We start from the raw sequence: 21,362 nt of genomic DNA, 5'->3' as shown, positions 1-21,362 counted from the left end.
GCCTAAATAAATTTAAGGCTGAGCTGGACAAACATTTGGAGCAAGTGGATGGATGAAATGAGATGGGTCTGTGTGTTTTTTTTTTTTTGTCTGATGCTATATAAGCTTGCTTTCTTGCATCATGTGCTCTTCTCATGTGAATTCTCAAGAGGAAAGAAGCTGGAAACAATAGTCATTGTTGCATACTGAATACATTAGCATGCATAAATATTCAAGCTTGAATGGTTTAGTTAAGGACCTTGCCTAAATCTTAAACTAAATTTTATTTTACTTTTTTTAACTGGCTATTTACCAGAGGGTGTCATCCCAACTGTGAAGTGTTATTTAGGTACCGTCACTGTCTATAGCTGTTATTTGGTCATTTGAGCTGTGAACGTTGGTTGTCTTTTCTGGAAATAAGTGGCATGTGGTATCCCAGACAATTCCACTCTTCCTACATTGTGGCAACAGTATGGGGTGAGCTCCTTTTCTGTATCAGCATAACAATGCACCATGTCATACTGCACAGCCTGTAGTGACTTTGTTTGAAGGCATGGACATGCAAAATCTTCAATCACTTGCCAAGAGCTCTGAACTTAACCCCACAGCACACCTGTGAGCTGAATATCAACTTCACGTCAAGCCAAACACATCTACAACAGTGGTTTCTGAAGAATAAACAAACTAAAATACTGCCCCATCCTTCAAAAATTGGTTCAGAGTCTACAGATGAGGATACATTATAATTAAGACCAAAAAGCAAGCAAACACATCAAATATTCTATCAATAAACGTCCATTCAAACATGGAGATTTTTAGTTACTTTTGGCAATACAGTGTATTTCCATATGAATAAAAGTTACAAACACTGTGCACAAATTCTTGAAAAATTATAACTGGTACTAAAACAAATAGACATCAAGATGCTACATACAATTTTTTTTTTTTTTTTTTTTTTTCTGTCTGTTAATCAAAATATTATTTTTATGCATGAATTTTTTCCAGTCTATATCTCTTGGAAATGCAGGCAAGTGTCAAAGAACCATGGTTTGGTCACATCTGGAATATATTACTACATACATGCTCATATTACAAAAATATATTTAGCAACAGCAGTCCTATTATCCAAAACATTACCGATTCATCTCACTCCAACACAAGCAGCAAACAACAGATAAAGTCAAAACCATGAACTATTGAGTGAATATTAGATGATGCCATTGCCAAAAATTATTATGGTTCAACTTTTTTTGTGCCAGTTACTGTACACAATGAGAGAGAGAGAGAGAGAGAGAGAGAGAGAGAGAGAGAGAGAGAGAGAGAGAGAGAGAGAGAGAGAGAGAGAGAGAGAGAGAGAGAGCAGCGATTTTTTTTATTTTTTTATGGCTGTTCTCCAATTCTAACAATGACTGATGCATATGGAAAGTAAAGACCATAAAGGAATACTAAAATTTACATTGACAAAATTCTAACAAATATCCTAATTTTTTGTTGCTGTGGTTCAATTAGTATTGCTTCACAATTAAATATCCACAATACTGAGGGCAGAGTTAAAAATTACTGGGCTATATAATAATCAACTTTTTCTCACTTTTAGAATGTTTCAACCTTAGGAGTTTATCTGAATATAAAAACTAATTACAGAACCTAAAATTTCAATTTCTAATTCATAACTTATTTTTATGCATTGTCTTAGCCTTAGTTTTGCATGGTTAAGGCTGAGATAATTAAAACAGAGCTCAAATTTTAAAAAGTTATTCAAATTCAAATTATGTAAAGCAAAAAAAAAAAAAAAAAAAAAAAAATATGTATAAAATTCTTGCAACAATACAAAATAGAAAATAACTCACTTTTATTAGTAGAAGAAAAATTTGATGCTCCAGATTGCTGCGAAGTTTCATTTGAAAGTGGGACACTTGGATGTATAAGTGACTGCTGAGGTGCAGATGACTGTGGGAGAGATGCAGGGGGCGGTACTGATGTCTGTGGAAGAGATGCAGGGGGTGGTGGTGGCGGAACAGATGTCTGAGGCAGAGATACTGGAGGTGGGACTGATGTTTGTGGCAAGGAAGCAGGTGGTAAGACAGAAGTTTGTGGAAGAGATGCAGGTGGCAAGACTGGAGTCTGTGGGATAGTTGATGTTGGTAAGAGTGATGGCTGAGGAAGAGCTGACACTTGAGGAACACCTGTTTGTGGTAAAGGTGTGGGCTGTGGTACTGATGGTTGCATAAGTGCTGGTTGTTGAAAAGTTGCTTGCAAAATAGGAGCTGGTGTATACGATGACTGTGGGATTGAGAGTTGTGAAACAGAAGTTGGTTGTGGAATAGATGACTGAGTAAGGGATGACTGCACAACTGATGTTTGTGGAACAGACTGCTGTTGAAATGTAGTAGACTGTGGTTGAAATGAAGCAGACTGTTGTAATGGATCAGTATATGACTGAGAAGTGGCTGTAGAATACTGGGAAGCTGCAGTTGAAGGCTGTCCAGCAGGTGTTGAGGTAGTCTGTTTTTGAGCCTTTGACTTTCTCATTTGATCACGTCGAAGTAGCAATTGATCTCGCCATTCTTGCCATTGCTTTTCATAACGGGCAAAAGCATCCCTATCAGGGTGATGTTTGTTTTGTTCTTTCCATTTTTCAAATTCTCGTTCCCAGTCATTCAGATGACGATCAAATTCATCTTCTTCATGATTTGCTTCAGATGTGGAGCTCTGCACCTTGATAGGGGAAGGAATGGGAGAATTCTGAATATCTAAAAAGTCAAATTTGCTTATTCTACACATTGGATTATGAATTAATGATAAAAATAATAGTCAGATGATAACTGCAACAACACAGAAAAATAGTATCGCATTGCTTTTGAGCACCCCCCCCCCAGTTTTTTTCAGCCTGCAAACTCACAAATTAGTTTAAAAATAAACATTTATATGGGCACAAAACTGACAAAATATGATCTAGGATACTGATGTACCACAACACACACACACTTTTTAACTTACGAAAATAATCACAAAACACTACATCTATATCAGATATATAAATTAATACACAGCAAATACTACAAAATGAGCTAGGCAAACAATTTTAAATTTACTTTTACAAATAAATATTAATATAGACAGACAAATGACAACACATCAGATCTTACCAATATCACAATCAACAAATAATCGATAATCTAAACAAAAGACAAAAATACACGGTGTAGACATATCACTGCAAAGGGCAGCAATTTCTCACGATTAAAGATATGCCCACTTAAAATTTCCTCATGATATAAATTCCTACAGAAAATACATGAATCAGCAAACCACAATCAATATACATTTATTCAGCTCATCTACACTGCAGCCACATTTTGACTTTCGAAAAGCCAAATATTTGGTAAATGAAGGCAGATTTTTTAAAATCAAGACTTTGTGCATGAAATTAAATTTCACTGACAACAGACACATTTCATAATAAGATACTACCATTAGCTTACTTAGGATGTCTTTTCATGGATGTGTTTGGATTTTCTGTTAAAATCCAAATCATTACAATAAATTCAAGAAATATACTCCTGTAGATTCCACCCTGTTACAAAATGTTGAGCAAAAGTTTTATTTATAAAATAATGCTGCTGTCTAGATTTGTCAACAAAGAGAATTTACAAAGTTTCATTTTTGCCTTGTTACTCCAGTTTTAACAATTCATAATTCACTTATTCTTACCATAACAGGAGTTTTCTAGAAGAATTCCACATACTTTCAGTTTGTTCAGAAGATGCTCAATAATCTATAGAGAAACCTTCCAACAATTACACTGGGAGCAAGATGCTTTTGATTTTATAACTTTTTATTATCATTATTATGATTAAGAAGGGTCACCATAGTGAGATATAATTTGAAATCAATTTGATTACTATCATGTGTAACAAAACAAAATGGCATATTTTTCAATGTTATCACCACCTCTTCTGTGCAATGTAACCTATGATGCCTGCTATCTTTGCTGTTCCACATTTTTTAAAATTTTATTTTCATATACACTGGTGTTCAAAGAAAGTGCATCACCTAGGAATTTCACATTTCTAACCCTTTTTTTGCGATGGTATGTTACATTAATGACTAGCATCACAAACAGAAATATAAACAAAAGATATTTATTAATAGTTAAGGCAAAGCTAAGTAATATTTGACGGGGGGCTCTCAAAATATTCCAAAATTAGCATTTGCAACCTTTAAACAAGTTTTGGTAAACACAACAATTATGGCTGAAATGTTATAAAAAGTCCTCATTTGCTTTAGTTTAACATTTTAAATGGAAAACAAAATGAAAACTTCACCAGGTGCAAACTAATATTTAGTTGAACCGCACCTCAGGCCCTGGTGACAGCAGCACACTGTCGAGGCATTGACAAGATCAATTTCTGAAGATTCTGTGATATGAAATGCCCCCATATCATTTGACTGTAGGGAATTTCACCGTAGATAGCAAACAGTCTGGATGGTATTCTTCTCCACGTCTGCGGCAAATTGTTTGACTCCCATCAGAGCCATGCAGGCTGAATTTCTTCTCATCTGAGAAAATAACTGACTTCCACTGCTCGATGTCCCTTTGACATGCTCCTTACACCAAATTAATCGGGCCGTTTTCATTTTTTGTGTGAGGAGGGGCTTCTTCTTAGGACGGCAGGCTACATGTCCGTTTTTGAAGAGGCATCTTCTAACTGTTACTGCACTTGCTACCACTCCTGTATGTTCTTCCCATTCTCTTTTCAGCTCAGACAAAGAAGCTTTACAGTTTTTAAGGCATAAGCACTTTGAAACACGGTCCTGTTTTGGTGTGAGGCTCGTTTGCGTCCAGTTCCTTTTTTTTTTTTCCTATCAGCAGAACCGGTATCCTTGAGTTTGGAAAGAAATCTACTCACTGTCAACTGATTACAAGCCACTATTTAAGCAACATGATGGGAAGAACATCCTTCCTCACGTAAAGCAACAATAGCACTCTTTCTTTGTGGCATAACTGCACTTAACTCGCTATCCTGACACAAGCAAGAAATGACTGCAACCCTTGCAGAGCATGCTTATATAGGTGAAAGTAACAGCTGATGCAATATTATGTCATCGCGTATGCATGTCAATTTTATCTGATGCAATCTGTAAGAAATATTGCCATATACTTACATTATTCGGACAACAATTACAATTTTAAGTGATGATGCACTTCCTTTGAACACCAGTGTGTGTGTGTGTATATATTATATTATATTTTTTTTGCTATTTTCAGCACTTATGACAGTATCATCTTCACTCTGAAATGCTGTATTAATTTTTTTTAATTTCTTTCTTTCTATACAGTGTACATTGTTCTTGGGCATATCTGTTTGCAAATGTCTGATTACATCATTTTTTCTGCCACCTGAAACTGAGAAATCACATCTACGTACAATACTGACAGTTTTATAACAGTCAGTATTGACTGTTATAAAACTGATTTTCAGATTTTATAACAGATGGAAAATCTTGCATGTCTTCTGAGTGTTACACTATTTCTTTGGAATTTTTTTTAAAGGGCACTATTAATTAGCTTTCCACTATATGTACACAGGGGAACAATAAAAAAACAAAATATAAAGAAATAAAAATTACAACCTCTGTTATATGTACAACCTACATATAACAGAGAACAAGGAAAGTTTTGCACATTCCATATATTTTATGCACCTCAGATAAGCACACCTCGTGTGCAATTCATTAACAAGAAGAAACTTGCAGAATTTTTTTAAATTTTTTTAATTTAATGGTGAAGCTATAGTTTTATATATTTTATTCCTTGGTTAAAGCCTCACTTGCTATTTTATGTTATTATTCTTTTTATTCAATGTAAACCCACGTAGCTTGGCTGTACTGCAGTATTACATGCGGTACAGCCATTTAATGTGTGTTTATTTATTTATTTTTTGCAAAAATGAAAAAAAAAAGAGAAAATATTGTGGTTGTCAGATGGAGAAGGGGGGGAGGGTAAAAACAATTCAAAAACATTGACTCATAAATCCAGAGCTAGAAGGAATGTATAGCAATTCAGAGATTACAATATATAGAGATTCATCATCACAAGGTGATATATGCTTATTCTCAGATTATTCCCAATTCAGCAAGAAGAAGACTCCCGATACAGCATGACGCCATCTATCTTCTGACACGTAATTTGTGTGTGACTCAAAGTAAATAACTAAATTTATTTTTATTTATGTATTATGTCATCTGCTGTAACCTTTCTGGCCACAGTTGTAATGGGTATATTGTTACCAGGTAATGGTCATGTAATTCTCTAGTACAACAAATAAATGAATATTTATTTATTAAAAATTAAATAAATGTGTAATGAAGATGATGCAGCTATGGGCATACATAAATTTTGACATCTGTTAACAAGTTCATTACAAAAAGGAAGTCATCCAGAGCACATCAAGCAAGTAAAATGTTCAACTAATATTCGAAAACAGAAAAAAAATATCATGTAATAACACACACACACACACACACACACACACACACACACACACACACACACACACACACACACACACACACACACACACACACACACACACACACACACACACACACACACACGTTGTAACTTCACTTCAATACACAATTGTCAAAATTTGACACAATCAAGCACGAAAATCTCATGTTATTTCAAACCATTCACAATTAAACAATATGGATTTTCACAAATCAGTAATAACTATCTTGAATTTTCAAGTAACTTACTGATAACCAATCTATCACTCTAGTAGCAATAGAGAGATTTTTAGAACAAGATACTGAAATTCCAGGATTGGTAAGCGGATGACAAGAGAAGGCAAAAATGTATAGTAATCATCTTAATGATCAAAATACATCATTAATAAGTTGGACATCACGTGTGAAGATGAAAAGCAAAAAGCAGGTCGTGAAATCACTAAAAACAGTTTATTGTAGTGAATGTTAGCTTTTAATAGGTGTTCAAACATCTACAAACCTTTTTGCGAATGCACAAAACAAAATGGATTGCAAATACAATAATACAAGCAAATTACAAATATAATCATAACCAGGGCTCCTGAAATCTGCTTGTACACTTGCCATGGGTTTAACTTCATCAACCATAAATTGAACAGGTTAGTTGATGTGTGTGTGTGCAGGGCATTACATTTCAGGCACATTGGCAAATTTATGAGGTTAGCATTCGTGTGCAAAGCAAAAACATTTCATTTATATCTTCTTCTTTATCTTCACCTTCTTCCCACATTTATATGAGGTTGGCATTTCCATCCTTAATTCTTTTCCTCCATTCCTCTCTCTTTTAAATCCTCTGCCACCTTGTCCTTGCATCTCAGCTTAGGTCTTCCCCTCTTCCTCATCACTTCCAACTTTTTGCACCTCTCCCCCACACACACTCCTCACTTCTTCGTTCCACATGTCCAAGCTTTTGCACCTCTTCCCCACATACTCCTCACTTCTTCGTTCCACCTCAACTTAGATTCCTGCATTTTTTTAGTCATTTCTTATCCTGTCCTTCCTCGTCACACCACATGCCCATCTTAGCATCCTCATATCCGCCACTTCCATCTTCTTCTCCTGGGCTCTTGTAATCGCCCATGTCTCAGCACCATACATCAATGTGGGTCTAACTACAGTTTTATACAATATTCTCTTCATTCTGCAATTTACTTTTTTATTACACAGCACTCCATTCATCTTTTTCCATTTCAACCATCCACATTGCACTCTATGCTGTATTTCTGCACTCAATCCTCCATCCCTCTCAAGTTTCATCCCAGATACTTAAATTTCGAAACTGATAGCTTTCCTCCTGCAGTTTTATAGAACTCTCATCTTCTCCATTCAATGCCATATATTCTGTCTTTGTTCTACTTATCCTCATGCCACTCTCCTCCAATGCTTTCCTACATTCCTCCAATTTCTTCTCTACCTTTCCTTGGGATGGTTTGCACAGTACGATATCATCTGTGAACAGTATACTCCATGGTGCTCTACTCTTCACGTCTCTCACCAACACATCCGTTACCAGATCGAACAGATGTGGGCTGAAAGCTGATCCCTGGTGCAGTCCAACTACTACAGAGAACTCCTCAGTCATACCTACACTACTCTTAACCTGAGTCACTGCTCCCTCGTACATTTCCTTCACAAGCCTTGCATACTTTTCTGATGCACCCTTCTTCCTCATGCATCTCCATACCTCTTGTCTGGGCACTCTATCATATGCTTTTTCCAAGTCTATGAACACCATGTGCAACTCTACATGCATCTCCCTGTACCTTTCCATCACCTGCCTTAAAGCAAAGATCGCATCTGTTGTTCCTCTTCCCGGCATGAAACCGAACTGTTCCTTTCCTATTTCCATCTCCTGCCTTATCCTTCCATCCACAATTCTTTCAGGCGCCTCCGTAGCCAGGTGGGAAGGAGCAGCAATGCGTAGCACACGCTTCTTGATTAGATCGGGTTTCGAGCCGTTCACCACCAAATATGGAGGATGCGGAAAGGTCAGGGAATGACCACCGCATATCCCGGAGCAATATGGCCTTAGTTGCTAATGCTCCTAAAAACCAAATAACAAACAAACAATTCTTTCCCAGATCTTCATTGAATGAGACTAACTTTATTCCCCTATAGTTCCAGGGCTCCTGGAATCTGCTTGTACACTTGCCATGGATTTAACTTCATCAACCATAAATTGAACAGGTTAGTTGATGTATGCAGGGCATTACATTTCAGGCACATTAGCAAATAGTAGTAATTCATGATTTATAACAAAAAAAAAAAAAAAAAAAAAAAAAAAACAATGATTTTCATGTGCAAAGCGAAAACATTTCATTTATATGCATCCACCATATTGCCCATTCATTCCTTTTATCAGTGTACAATAACACATGACATGCTTCAGCTACAATATACAATATATTGATATACTATGAAATTACTGATATATAAAGGGAGGAAAAAATATAAATAATAATTGCTGGATGGATCAATTGGTTTGATTTTGATGAAATTTGGGAAGACATGACAAATCTTCCTAACAGAGCCAAAAATATGAAAATCCACATGTAATAACTTACTCCTAGTGGATACTAGGAATCAAGTTATTACATGCAAGAAGACAGAAACACATAGTGACGACAATAGATGCTTTATACATATATGCTAATGTGTCTAAAAAGTAATAAACAAATAATTCAAACAAACAGTCGATTCCGGTTATTTGTAACACATCTGGAGTAGTGCATTTTGGCTCGATTAAGCGGCTGTCCCAATTATCCAAAGTTCCACGCAAATAGTTAAAAATACAATGGACCCCCGCTTTACAATTGGTTCACTGTACAATAAAATCATGTTATGATGGACTCACCATAGTAAAGTACCATTCACTATACGATGTGTAGCAAGTGCCGGTCATTGTGATCACTTTTGTGAATTGAATTTTAATTCTATAAACAGCTATTCTAATTAGCGAAAATAGGAGGAATATTATCCACAGGCTATAAAAGTAAAAATATATTAAGCACAAATTTACCCTTTATTACCTTATCAATTAATAAATTAAATGATACGTGAAAATCGGAAGAATATACGTGAAAATCGGAATAATTAATATGTACTGTAATATGTACATACTAACTAGTTAATGTCAGTGAACATTTCTGTTCACTGACATTTGTGGTGGGGGGGTTAAAATTTAAAATAGTAAAAATATAAGCAATCAATAACAAAAAACACGGCACACACAAATTGCAAGTAACATAATAAGTGCCAGTGAGAATGGAGTAACAAGTTACTCCGTTCTCACTGGCGGTTCTCTTTCTATTTTTAAATCGAGAGAAAATTCTGAAAATTAATTTTTATATATGATTGAAGATTTCATGGAAGTGTAAACACATTTCACCATAATAACCCACAGAACTCCAGCTGTCGGTATTATCGCAAATTCAATAAGATCGAGTTTACTATCTGTTTATGATAGGTTGCACTAACACAGAAAAGCCCAATAAACAGGTGACTGCTAATTGTTTTTATTGTTTTATGGTTGCGACCTCCAGAAATCCAACCGAAGACCATCGTAGGGTAATCTCCAGTGCTGCGGTCTCCTATCCCGCTTAATGGGGCAATTGAGAAAATAGCCAGGGTTTATTAATAGGGCAGGTCTCCGGCTTAATGGGGAAGGAGACTGCCCCATTAATAAACCCTGGCTATTTTCTCAACTGGGTTCTGTTTTTTAAGATTTGTCCCAAATAAACAGCCGCCGGAATTCACTGTATATACGACTTTAAAAGTTAGGGGTTCACCCCAACTTTCAACAGTAAAGGCAAGCTACATAACCAAAACAAAATGGTCAGAGTAAAACTTCTATCACTTCACATTATCTAATGTGTTTTTGGTCTAAAAGCCTATTTCAGCCATAATTCCACAATACTAATTCTGCCTTCTAATGCCATACAAAATCCACCAGTAAGAATACTTACTTAGCAAGATTCAAGTGTTCAGTTCTTGTAACATTTTAAAACAGCAGTTTATAAATTTTACATGAGAGGGATCCTTTAGTTCAGTAATTTTCAGTGTGTGTCCCTTTCATGTTATTCAACATGGTGAAAATTTTAATTTGTTAATCTGAACTTTCATTCACATTTCCCAAAAGAGTGTGGCACCCCACCACAAAGGTACACCTCACAATTTGGAATCCATGTTTAATCTTTTCGCAAGTATGCATGTATATATGAGGTTTGGCAATAACATTCCTAGACTAATGCTGTTGTGGTTAGTTCAGTGAGTGTGAAAATAAATGGAAAGTTGTAGTTCAAACTTCCTCCAACATATAAAGGTACACAGATTGTCAGCTGCAAGTAAGAAGCAACCAGTTTTGATAGTATCAAGAATGTTCTGTGTCATGATTTTAGAAGGGGGCAACGAACGAATATCAAATTTTACTTGAAATTGGGAAAATCTGCAACAGAAATGTATGAAATGTTAAAAACTGTTTGTGGTGATGAAACATTAAGTCATACTGTGTATTTGAATAGTGTAGCATTTCAAAGATGGAGGTGCATATGTTTGTAATGACCCAAGAAAGAAGTGGGCATCCATCAACCTCTCAAAATGAGGATATTTGAAAAGACTCTTCTGCATGAACAGTTAAGGAAAAGGAAGGTCTGTGGGAAATTTGTGCCACACAGGCCCACAGATGAGCAGAATCAACAAAGAGTGTCATCATGCAAAGACTTCATCCAGACTTGTCAAGACAAGCCTAATTTCCTCAACTGATTTGTCACTAGAGATGAGTCTTTCAGTATGACTCAGTCTGAGCATGAGGTGTTTCAGTATGCCTCAGAGTCTGAGCATGAGGTGTTTCAGTACGCCTCAGAGTCTGAGCATGAGGTGTTTCAGTATGCCTCAGAGTCTGAGCTGGATTGGACTTCAAAATCATCACCGAGGTCCAAAAAGTTTCATTTAATGAAGTCCAGCATTAAGATGATGCTGATCATGTTAATCATGAAAAGCTGAGCTTTTCAACAAATAGGGCATGTTTCACAAGGAATTTGTGCCTGAAAAGGATAGCGTTAGTGTTGTGTTCTACACACAGGTGCTTCAGATACTATTGAAGTGCATTTCTGGGTGAGGTGGCAATTTCAAGGGAAAGGCAGCTAGTTCTCGTTGCACAACAATGCCCCATTCATTCCACACTTGTTGCGAAGATATTTCTGATGAAACACAGCACTGTACATATCAACTGTCCACTCTACTCTTCTGATCTATCATTAGAGAACTTCTTTCTCTTTCCTAAGGTGAAAACTGCCCTCAAAGGAAAGAGAAAGAAAGTGAAGGGCATTCTCAAGAAAGACAACATCCACAGCAAACATGAGACCTACACCACAAAACTTTCTAGTAACGACCGACAAACTGACTAAAAATAAATAAATAATATCTACATAAAATATTAAAACAGAGATAAAATATAAAACAAAATAAAAGCATTAAAATACAATAAGATAAAAGCATTAAAATAGAATAAAATATTGATAAAACTAATAAAATATACAGAAGGACATGGTGACACAAGATGAAGTGCCTCTTCATCAGCTTAGTAGGTAAAGGTGTATTGCAGTAAATATACTGGTGTTCAAAGAAAGTGCATCACCAAGGAATTTCACACTTCTAACCCTTTTTCACGATAGTATGTTACATTAAAGATTAGCATCACAAATGGAAATATAAACAAAAGATATTTATTAATAGTTAAGGCAAAGCTAAGTAACATTTGACAGGTGTTCTCAAAATATTTCAAAATGAGCATTTGCAACCCCTTTTACAACAGTTTTGGTAAACATGACAATTATGGCTGAAATGTCATCAGAAGCTCTCAATTTGCTTCAGTTTATCATTTCAAATGGAAAACAAAATGAAAAGTTCACCAGATGCAAACTAATATTTAGTTGATCCGCCTCTGGTCCTGATGACGGCAGCACACCGTCGAGGCACTGACTGAAGATAATCAACTGATAGTTCTGGTTCAAAACACGAATTATAGCTTCCTGAAGTTCACAAGGGGTCTTTGGTTTCTTTCTGACAACTGTAGATTCCACACGATGCCAACAGTTCTCTACAGAAGGTAGGTCTGGGCTGTTTCCTGGCCAGCTAGCAGCTGTAATGGACCATTCTTCCAACCATTTTTTTTATCTGTAACAAATGTAAACACATTACTGTCGAACCTCTAATGCAGAAATGAAGCTAAAGTAAATACAGAAGTGCCTACTTGCACTTTTTTGCCCCATGACAAAAAGAGTCGTTCTGAAAGATGCAGTTACTTTGTGGGTTGAAATGGTCTGTAATGGTTGGCAGCAATTTTCCTTCTAATATAGCCAGGAACCCATTGGCATTTATGGAACCTTTTATAAACTGCAGGTGACCTATTCTGTGATATGAAATGCACCCCCATATCATTTGGCTGGTAGGGAATTTCATTGTAGATACCAAACAGTCTGGATGGTATTCTTCTCCACATCTGTGGTGGATTGTTTGTCTCCCATCAGAGCCATGCAGATTGAATTTCTTATCATCCAAGGAAATAACTGACTTCCCATGCTCGGGGGTCCATTTGACATGTTCCTTAACTACACTAAATTAATCGGGACTTTTTTTTTTTTTTTTTTTTTGTGAGGAAGGACTTTTTCTTAGGACGAAGGGCTACAAGTCCATTTTTGAAGATGCGTCTTCTGACTGTTACTGCACTTGCTACCACTCCTGTATTTTCTTCCCATTCTCTTTTCAGCTCAGACGAAGAAGATTTACGGTTTTTAAGGCATAAGTTCAAAATGCAGTCCTGTTTTGGCATAGAGACTCGTTTGCATCTGGTTCCTTTTTTCCTATCAGCAGAACCAGTATTCTTGAGTTTGGAAAGAAATCTACTCACTGTCGATTGATTACAAGACACTATAAGCAATATGATGGGAAGAACATCCTTCCTTGCGTAAAGTAACAGCTGATGCAATATTACATCATCACCTATGCGGGTCAATCTTATCTGATACAATCTGTAAGAAATAATTGTCATATACTTATGTTATTCGGACAACAATAACAATTTTTTAAAGGGGTGATACACTTTCTTTGAATACCAGTGTATGTTGGTTACAACAGCAATAGTCAGAATTTTATAATATTTTAACACTTTTATTTTATCTCTGTTTTAGTGTTTTATGTATATATTATTTATTTATTTTAAGTCAGTTTACCAGTCGTCGCTAGAAAGTTTTGTGATATACAACCCAAAGCTAGATGCCTGTTTTCCAATGAGGCTATAATTTCTGCTTGACACCACAAGCAGAAACTCCTGGCACTCAGCAAGAGACTTTGCTGAGTGCCAGTTTCTGGCCCAGAAGACAACGGGATATTTGATGAAAACCAGAGCCTTCTACAACAAAATTGGACAAGAGGAGAAAGAAGACAACGTACCCCCCCCCCCCCAAAAGAAGGTACTCGAGAAGTTCTGGGGAAAACCTGTGGGGTAGCAAAGTTAGCCATAACAGCTGTGCCCCCTAAATAACATTCATTGGGATTATATCAAGTCAGTCACTAAGCTTTAATGTTGTGGTTCTTTTCTTCTTTGTATGAGGTTTATTAACTTTAGGAGCCATAGTATCATTAGGGGCCACTTGTCACTAAGCTTTAATGTTGTTCTTTTTTGTATGAGGTTTATTGACTTTAGGAGCCATAGTGAGGGGATTTTAATTTAAAATAAATGTAAAACAGTAGTATAATCCACGATATCAGTACAGAATTCACTTCGAAAACGGTGAGCAAATACAGTAATCACACGACAGCCGTTTTCTTTTTTCGGCACTGCAAGACATCTGTGCTGTATGTATACATCCAATTTCAATGATTCATCATTTCAAATATGCGTTATTTGGGGTGCAGTTATTTCGACAGTCTACTGTACTTGATACCCCCCCCTTCTGAATGTTTCGTGGAACCCAGTTTGGGAAACCTTGATATAGACATATCTGGGATTCTGCAGGTCCACCAGTTAGAACACAAGGAGATCAAAGTCCACCTGACGGAGAAATACCATCAGAGACTAAGAAGCCTGATAAAATCAAAGCTGAATAACAAGAACATGGTCACAACCATAAACATTTACTTGTTGACACAGTACCCCTCTGGGATCATATATTGGACCAACACAAAGTTGGAGGAGATTATGAGATTGACCGAGATATGCCAACAACAACAACACCCAAAGTCAACCATCGAGAAACTGACCTCAACAAATAAGCCATAAGCAAGACAGACAAACGGCATATAAGACTCAACCTCAACAAGGAGACCAGACTGACAGACAGAAGAAACAAAGACAGAAAGAAGGGCAAAGAAGACACTCCATGGCAGACACTACAATGACCTCCATCAAGACTACATAGATAAGGTAGCTTCCAACAATTGGCTTACGAACAGAAGGCTCTTCCCTGAGACCAAAGGATTCATGCACACCATCCAACACCAAGTAATCAACACTAAGAACTATAAGAAATACTCTAAAAGCATTTGTTGGCTAAAGCCTCAGAGTATGAAGGAGTTTACTTATGCATGGGTTAATTCACACACATCATTTATACTACCAAGGTAGTTTTAATGCATCATTTTAATTAAATCTCATATTTTGAGAGATGCCTGATAGTTTAGTCTACATAACATTTGTTGGCTAAAGCCTCAGAGTATGAAGGAGTTTACTTATGCATTAACCCATGCATAAGCAAACTCCTTCATACTCTGAGGCTTTAGCCAACAAATGTCTTTTAGACTAAACCATCAAGCATCTCTCATATTGTGGAGTTATACTTCATAACTCGGTTGTCACTATTGCAACACCAGGGTACCTGCCTACTCACTGACGAGAAGCAAATAAGCTTCGAAACAGTGCCATCTGAGTATTGGTATCTGCTGAGAATAAGTAACAATAGCCTTCTCCAAAAGTGAAGCGTTAGGTATTCGAGGAAGTGGAATACCATGGCAACTCATTGTGAAGGTATTCACAATATGAAATATAATTAAAATTATGCACTAAAACTACTTTGGTAATATAAATGATGTGTGTGTGTGAGCATTAACCCATGCATAAGTAAACTCCTTCATACAAGAAATACATCACTAAAGACCCCAGGAATAATAGATGACACAAGTCGACAATTCCACAAGCCCCAGAAACAATCCAGCACATCAGCGCAGGATAGAGAGTGATATGACTCAGACAGAACCAGATGTTTACGATAATACATCAGAAGCTAGCACAAAAATACCATCTGATCAAAGAAGGTTAACCATATTACAAGCCTCAGGCCATACTAGAGACCTCTACTTACAGACTATACTGGGACATAATGATGGACAAGGCAATTCCACACAACAGACCAGTCAAAACCCTTACTGACAAGAAGGAAATGGCTACCTACCTGACCAACAGTACCCAACACGAGTAACTTCCAGAAAACATACGAGGAAAATATCGGCAAGTACTCAGACCTAAGACAGGAAGTCAAAGCTATGTGACATATGGAACAAGTAACGATCATCTCAATCATTGTGTCAACCACTGGCATGGTGCCAAAGAGTCTTCATCAGAACATAGCAATAAGAGGTCTCCCACAGAACACTTACATGGAACTTCAGAAAGTTGCAATCCTAAACACATGTAGGGTAGTAAGAGGTTTCTCAACCAACAGTAACAATAATAATAGTAACTGGAAACAACCAATCACCCCATGTATTTGGTACCAATACATGTCGTGAGGTGGAAAAAATCTCATAAATGGAGAAAGAGAAGAATGATGATATCAAGCTCAGGACCCTGAGTGTGCCAAGCCAATACTCACCAGGTGTGAGCCCCTAGGGGGCGCGCGCGCGCGCACACACACACACACACACACACACACACACACACACACACACACACACACACACCACTAAGTAACAGAGTCTTAGATATATTATCATAAAAACTGTATAAAGCGCTGAATACAATGTTGATTTAAAACAAAAACCGTACTATGCTGCCACCTCCAATACATTAATGGGTGTAGCTATACATCAAATTTTGCATTCCTGTGATTATTCATTTCAGATTAATGGCAATATTCTTGGGACTCAACTAAAGAATAACCCTCCTAATGATGTAAAAATAATATGCACAAACACAAAACCAACAAAACAAAAATAATCTTACCTGTTGTCCGGATGTTTCTGTAGTTCCCTGCCTCCACAAATCCTGTTCCTTCTGCTGCTGTTGTTGTTGTTGTTGTTGTGGTGGTGGGGGCTGTTGGTCTTGTGGTGTTGGTGGAGGCTGTGGTTGTGCTTCTTTTTGTTGTGAGGTTTTCTGTTCTGAGGTTTCAGTTTGCTGCTGTTGCTGTGTTTGTTCTTGTGAAAATTCTTGTTTCCACTGTCCTTGTTGCTGTTGGGGCTGCTGCTGCTGGGACTGCTGTGGCTGTTGCTGCTGCTGTGACTGCTGCTGCTGCCATGTTTGTCCCCATGTTCCTTGACTCCATGTTCCTTGTTGCCAAGTACCTTGGGGCCACTGATTTTGAACTTGATAATTCCAGCCGCCCTGCATTTGAGACTGCTGAGCTTTCCACTGTTCTGCTTGAGCTTTTAGCTGATTTAATTTCTCCATTTCAGTTTCATCTTTTGGAGCAAGCTACAGAATTAGAAGAAAGTTGTTCAAATAAACCAAATGTGATGTTTCTGTTGTGGTCAAATGAGAAAATGTAAATCGAAAGAGATTTATGAAAGATTACACTACCTTGAATTTTGAAAAAAATTCACTGCTGTTTTCTCAGAAATAGGTGTTTCTGATTTATTTTCTAATGCTGATTTCAAAAATGACTTCCATTTGTTTTCATCACGTCAGGTTTCTTCAAAAATCACGAAAGAAAATTTGATTTTTCACAAATTTTTATTAATTTTGGCAGAATTTGTGCACTGAAATTATGACAAAATGCTACTTTTACCAGACTTTTATATTTAAATACATATTGAAAACACTATTGAAAAAGGGCAGTGTGTTAAAGTCTACTGAACATTCACCTCTCTTTTAAAAAACTGATTTACGAAGGGTCAACAAATTTTCATTTCTTTGAGTTTCTTGCAGATCCTTCTAATTTACAGTCCCTCTTCAGCATCCAGCAATAGCCAGCCATCATTTTGACATTCCACCTTCCTTAGTACCTCATCTCCATGTCTTTAGTGTCGAAATTTCTCACTCTATTCTTCACTAACACCTCCCAGATTTTCTGGGAAGCAGTTGATGAGGGAGTGTAAAAAATGTACCTTGACACTCATGGTTCAGCCCACCTTCTTGAAGTTTGCCAACATATTTTCAACTATATATGTACTTGAATTCTGGATTCTTGTTGTTCCCTAAGAAGTTCTCAACAACAGACCAGAAGCTAACCCATGCTTGTTTTTCTCTTTTTATTCAGAGTTTCCTCAAAATTTTGGGCCCTCATCAGTTTGCGAATTTGAAGTCCAAAAAAAATACCTTATTTTAGCTTCTCTTGGTTGGTCGATAGGAATTTAGTGCAAAGAAACTTCCTTAAACAAACATTTTACAAACTGTTTCATCAAATCCAGTATGATATACAAGGATGGAAGGAGGGCAGTTTTGGGGTCTACCAGTGGTATATGATCTATATTCTTTGATCCAGGCAACAAACTGCCCCTCTTTGATCCGCCTTTGACATCCCAATGATTACTCCTTGCCCAACTGTCCCATTCATAGAAAATGCAAGGCATTTTTGTGTAACCAGATTGCTGGCGAAGTAACATGCCTATCACAGCCCAACCAACCAACTCCCTCATACTTAATATTTTCAACTTCTTTAAGTTCTCATGTTTCTTTCATATGCACAGGGTGAGCTATTGAATTGACCCATATTTATTTCCACTGTGGAGCAATGCACTTTTGAGACTCCTCTTTGATGAGCCAATAAAAAGTCTCCATTGTGCAGGATTGTAAATAATTTCTAAATAGTTCAGTAAGTCATTTATATTACTGCAAAAAACCATAGAATCATCCTCAGAAAAGTAGGGTATTAGTTCTTCTCTGTGAATGTACATAAGAAAACATCCCATGTGCTAGAATATTTTTTGACTTAAGTCTAGAACCAAGGAGTTCTGCAAATTCCTTTGGTAAATTTAAATCTCTTACCACATTATTAAGTTAATGGTGAGAAAAGTTGAGGGCTGGACTCAATGTCTCCAGGCTTGTATACTTCTGTTTCAACTTCAGAAGATTCTCACTGCTGCTATATAAATGGATGTTGTGGAATCAGCAGATTATTGCCATGTGGAACTGGACTAATGGCAGGATACACAATGCCCCTTCTTACTCTCTGCATCCCTCTACATTAACTAAGCAAAAAGTAAGTCATCACAGTGGTTTGTAGGCTCCCACCAAATCATAGGAATTCCAAATGGCATAGCCGTCTTTTTACCACTTTTCCACAATCTCAATGCTTCAAAACAGGTTCAGCAAACCTTATGTGGAGCTCTCTCTGTTTATCTTGTTCACTGAGTTTCACTCCAAAATAAGCACAATAGGCATTTTTTACAAATGCTGTAATATGTTGTGTTTGCTTGAGGATTACATATACAGTATTCCACAAATATAACAAAAAATAAACTGAGCTTGCACTGATAAACACTACTGCATGGAGTTCTCAAGATCAAGAAACAAATGACTGATGGCAGTGTTGCCAACATGTGAACATTTAGTTTAGAAATTCCTAGCATTTACTCCAAACTTAATAAAAACATGACACCTATTTATGTGATTTTTGAGAGAGAAAAAAAAAAAAAAAAAAAAAAAAAGGAACGTGATAGAAAAAAAAAATATATATATATTTCTGAAATCAGCGTAAAACAATGAGCTAAAAACAGCTATTAGTTTACAAACATCAAAATACTAAACCATGCAGAGTGGTGTTATCTGTTGTGTATGTGAGCAATTATTAAAAAATACAAACTCAATTAGCAGTTGATCACCTGGCTGTTAACTGATATAAATTCTGGTATTAAAAACTAATATCAATTCATCAAAATATCAGTGAACTGATATCAGTGTTTCAACATTTAAGTAATCTTTTAATGGACAACTCCTTGGAGAAAAAAAAAAGAGAGATGAGCAATATATTCGATATATTAAAATTAAATTTTATAAACTTTGTTATGAATAACATGTAGGGCAGCAGCTCCATGCCATTGGTGATAGAAAGACCATCACATGTGGCAAAGTGATAAAGGAGAATTAACTTCAGTTGCTTATTTAACCACTTCTTGTCATATAACTCTCACAGCCATCTGATCAATAAACCTTGAGGCTCTGCTAACTAAACTAGGGCTCAACAAATCCCAGCAGCAAGCTACTACTGGGCCTAAAATGTTCAGTGTTGCCTACTATTTTACAACTCAACCTTGTTGTGGCAAGACTGAATCCGAATTATTTAAACGTGGCTTTAAAAGAGTTGTTTACCATGCAGGTTATCTTATTAAGAGCACTATAAATTGTTACACTACACCATTTACTGTTACTGATCATTAACAGTAAATACAGTCCAGAACAAAACTTACAAAATGGTTAGAGTCCATCATAAATTTCCACTAAAAATTTTTTTATTGTTTCATCAACATTATCAAGAAAGAAAAATTTGATAAACTTTCATGGTGAATGTACGTCAAGTATGGATATATAAGCCATATTTACGAATATGGCTTCTATATCCAGGGAGATAGAAGAAACAGGCAGAAAAAACAAATAAGCAGGTGGAAAGTCAAAATTCCACAAAAGAATAAGTTACTTTCTAATATTATGATAATTAAGTTATTACAATTAGCTTTAGAACCTAAAGGTTTTAGGGCATAAGCCTCAAGCTATGGGAGAGTCTAGACTATGTATAAATATAGTGCAAGCGCATCAGAAATACATAGCTATATCTGAATAAATCAGAATATTAGTAAAAGGCTAGTTTTAAGTTATATCTCATATTGTGAATACCTTCACAACGAGCTGTCGTGATATTGCACTACTTCAAATAAGTAACACTTCACCTAAGGAGAAGACTAATGTTACTTATTCTCAGATGGATACCACCACCCAGACGGTGGTGTTGTTACCTATTCTTGGAAACTCCGGACATCATCAGGTTTCCCCCTGGTGCCGTTTCAGGGCTATTTGGCCCTTCTTTGGTGGGTGGGTAGGTACCCGTAACTGTTTTGCCATCATTGCATCACTTGGGTACCTACCCACCCACCGAAGAAGGGCCAAATAGCCCTGAAATGTGCCGTCTGGGTGGTGGTATCCATCTGAGAATAAGTACCATTAGTCTTCTCCATTGGTGAAGTGCTACTTATTTGAAGTAGTGCAATATCATGGCAGCTCATTGTGAAGGTATTCACAATATGAGATAACTTAAAACGATGCCATTTTACTAAAATTCTGTGATTTATTCAGATATAGCTATGTATTTCTGATGTGCTTGCACTATATTTATACATAGTCTAGACTCCCCCCCCCATAGCTTGAGGCTTATGCCCTAAACGCTTTAGAGTCTAAATACATAATACACCATCAAGCATCTCTCATAGTGTGAAGTTATACTTCATAACTGTTTTGCCATCATTGCATCACTCAGGTACCTACCCACCCACCGAAGAAGGGCCAAAGAGCCCTGAAACGGCACCGGGGGAGCCTGATGATGTCCGGAGTTTCCAAGAATAAGTAACACCAGCCTTCTCCACTGGGGAAGCATTGCCTATTCAAGGAGTTTATGAGCAGTGTGAGT

At 36.8% G+C, this 21,362-nt stretch overlaps 1 protein-coding gene across 7 annotated transcripts in view; it reads right to left on the bottom strand.

Annotated features, from left to right (window-relative positions):
• Positions 1-21,362, bottom strand: part of LOC150088559 (uncharacterized) — a 478,816-nt gene that overhangs the window by 372,649 nt on the left and 84,805 nt on the right. For 6 of the 7 annotated variants that reach the window (XR_016546738.1, XR_016546737.1, XR_016546739.1 and 3 more), the window contains exons 2-3: positions 16,751-17,218; positions 1,830-2,697 (exon numbers count right to left, since the gene is read on the bottom strand). Coding sequence is in view for 4 of the 7 variants with exons in the window: in XM_090369563.1 (XP_090225689.1) it covers positions 1,830-2,697; positions 16,751-17,218 (1,336 nt within the window). In the remaining 3 variants the exon portion in view is untranslated. The remainder of the gene's footprint in view (positions 1-1,829; positions 2,698-16,750; positions 17,219-21,362) is intronic. The other variant, XM_090369564.1, reaches the window with a different exon arrangement.

The sequence above is a fragment of the Mastigoproctus giganteus genome, chromosome 3, assembly GCF_048544385.1.
Source record: "Mastigoproctus giganteus isolate SK-2022 chromosome 3, ASM4854438v1, whole genome shotgun sequence".
Lineage (NCBI taxonomy): Eukaryota > Metazoa > Arthropoda > Arachnida > Uropygi > Thelyphonidae > Mastigoproctus > Mastigoproctus giganteus.
The sequence above is the reverse complement of the archived record's forward strand: the minus strand, read 5'-3'. Positions and strand labels throughout refer to the sequence as shown.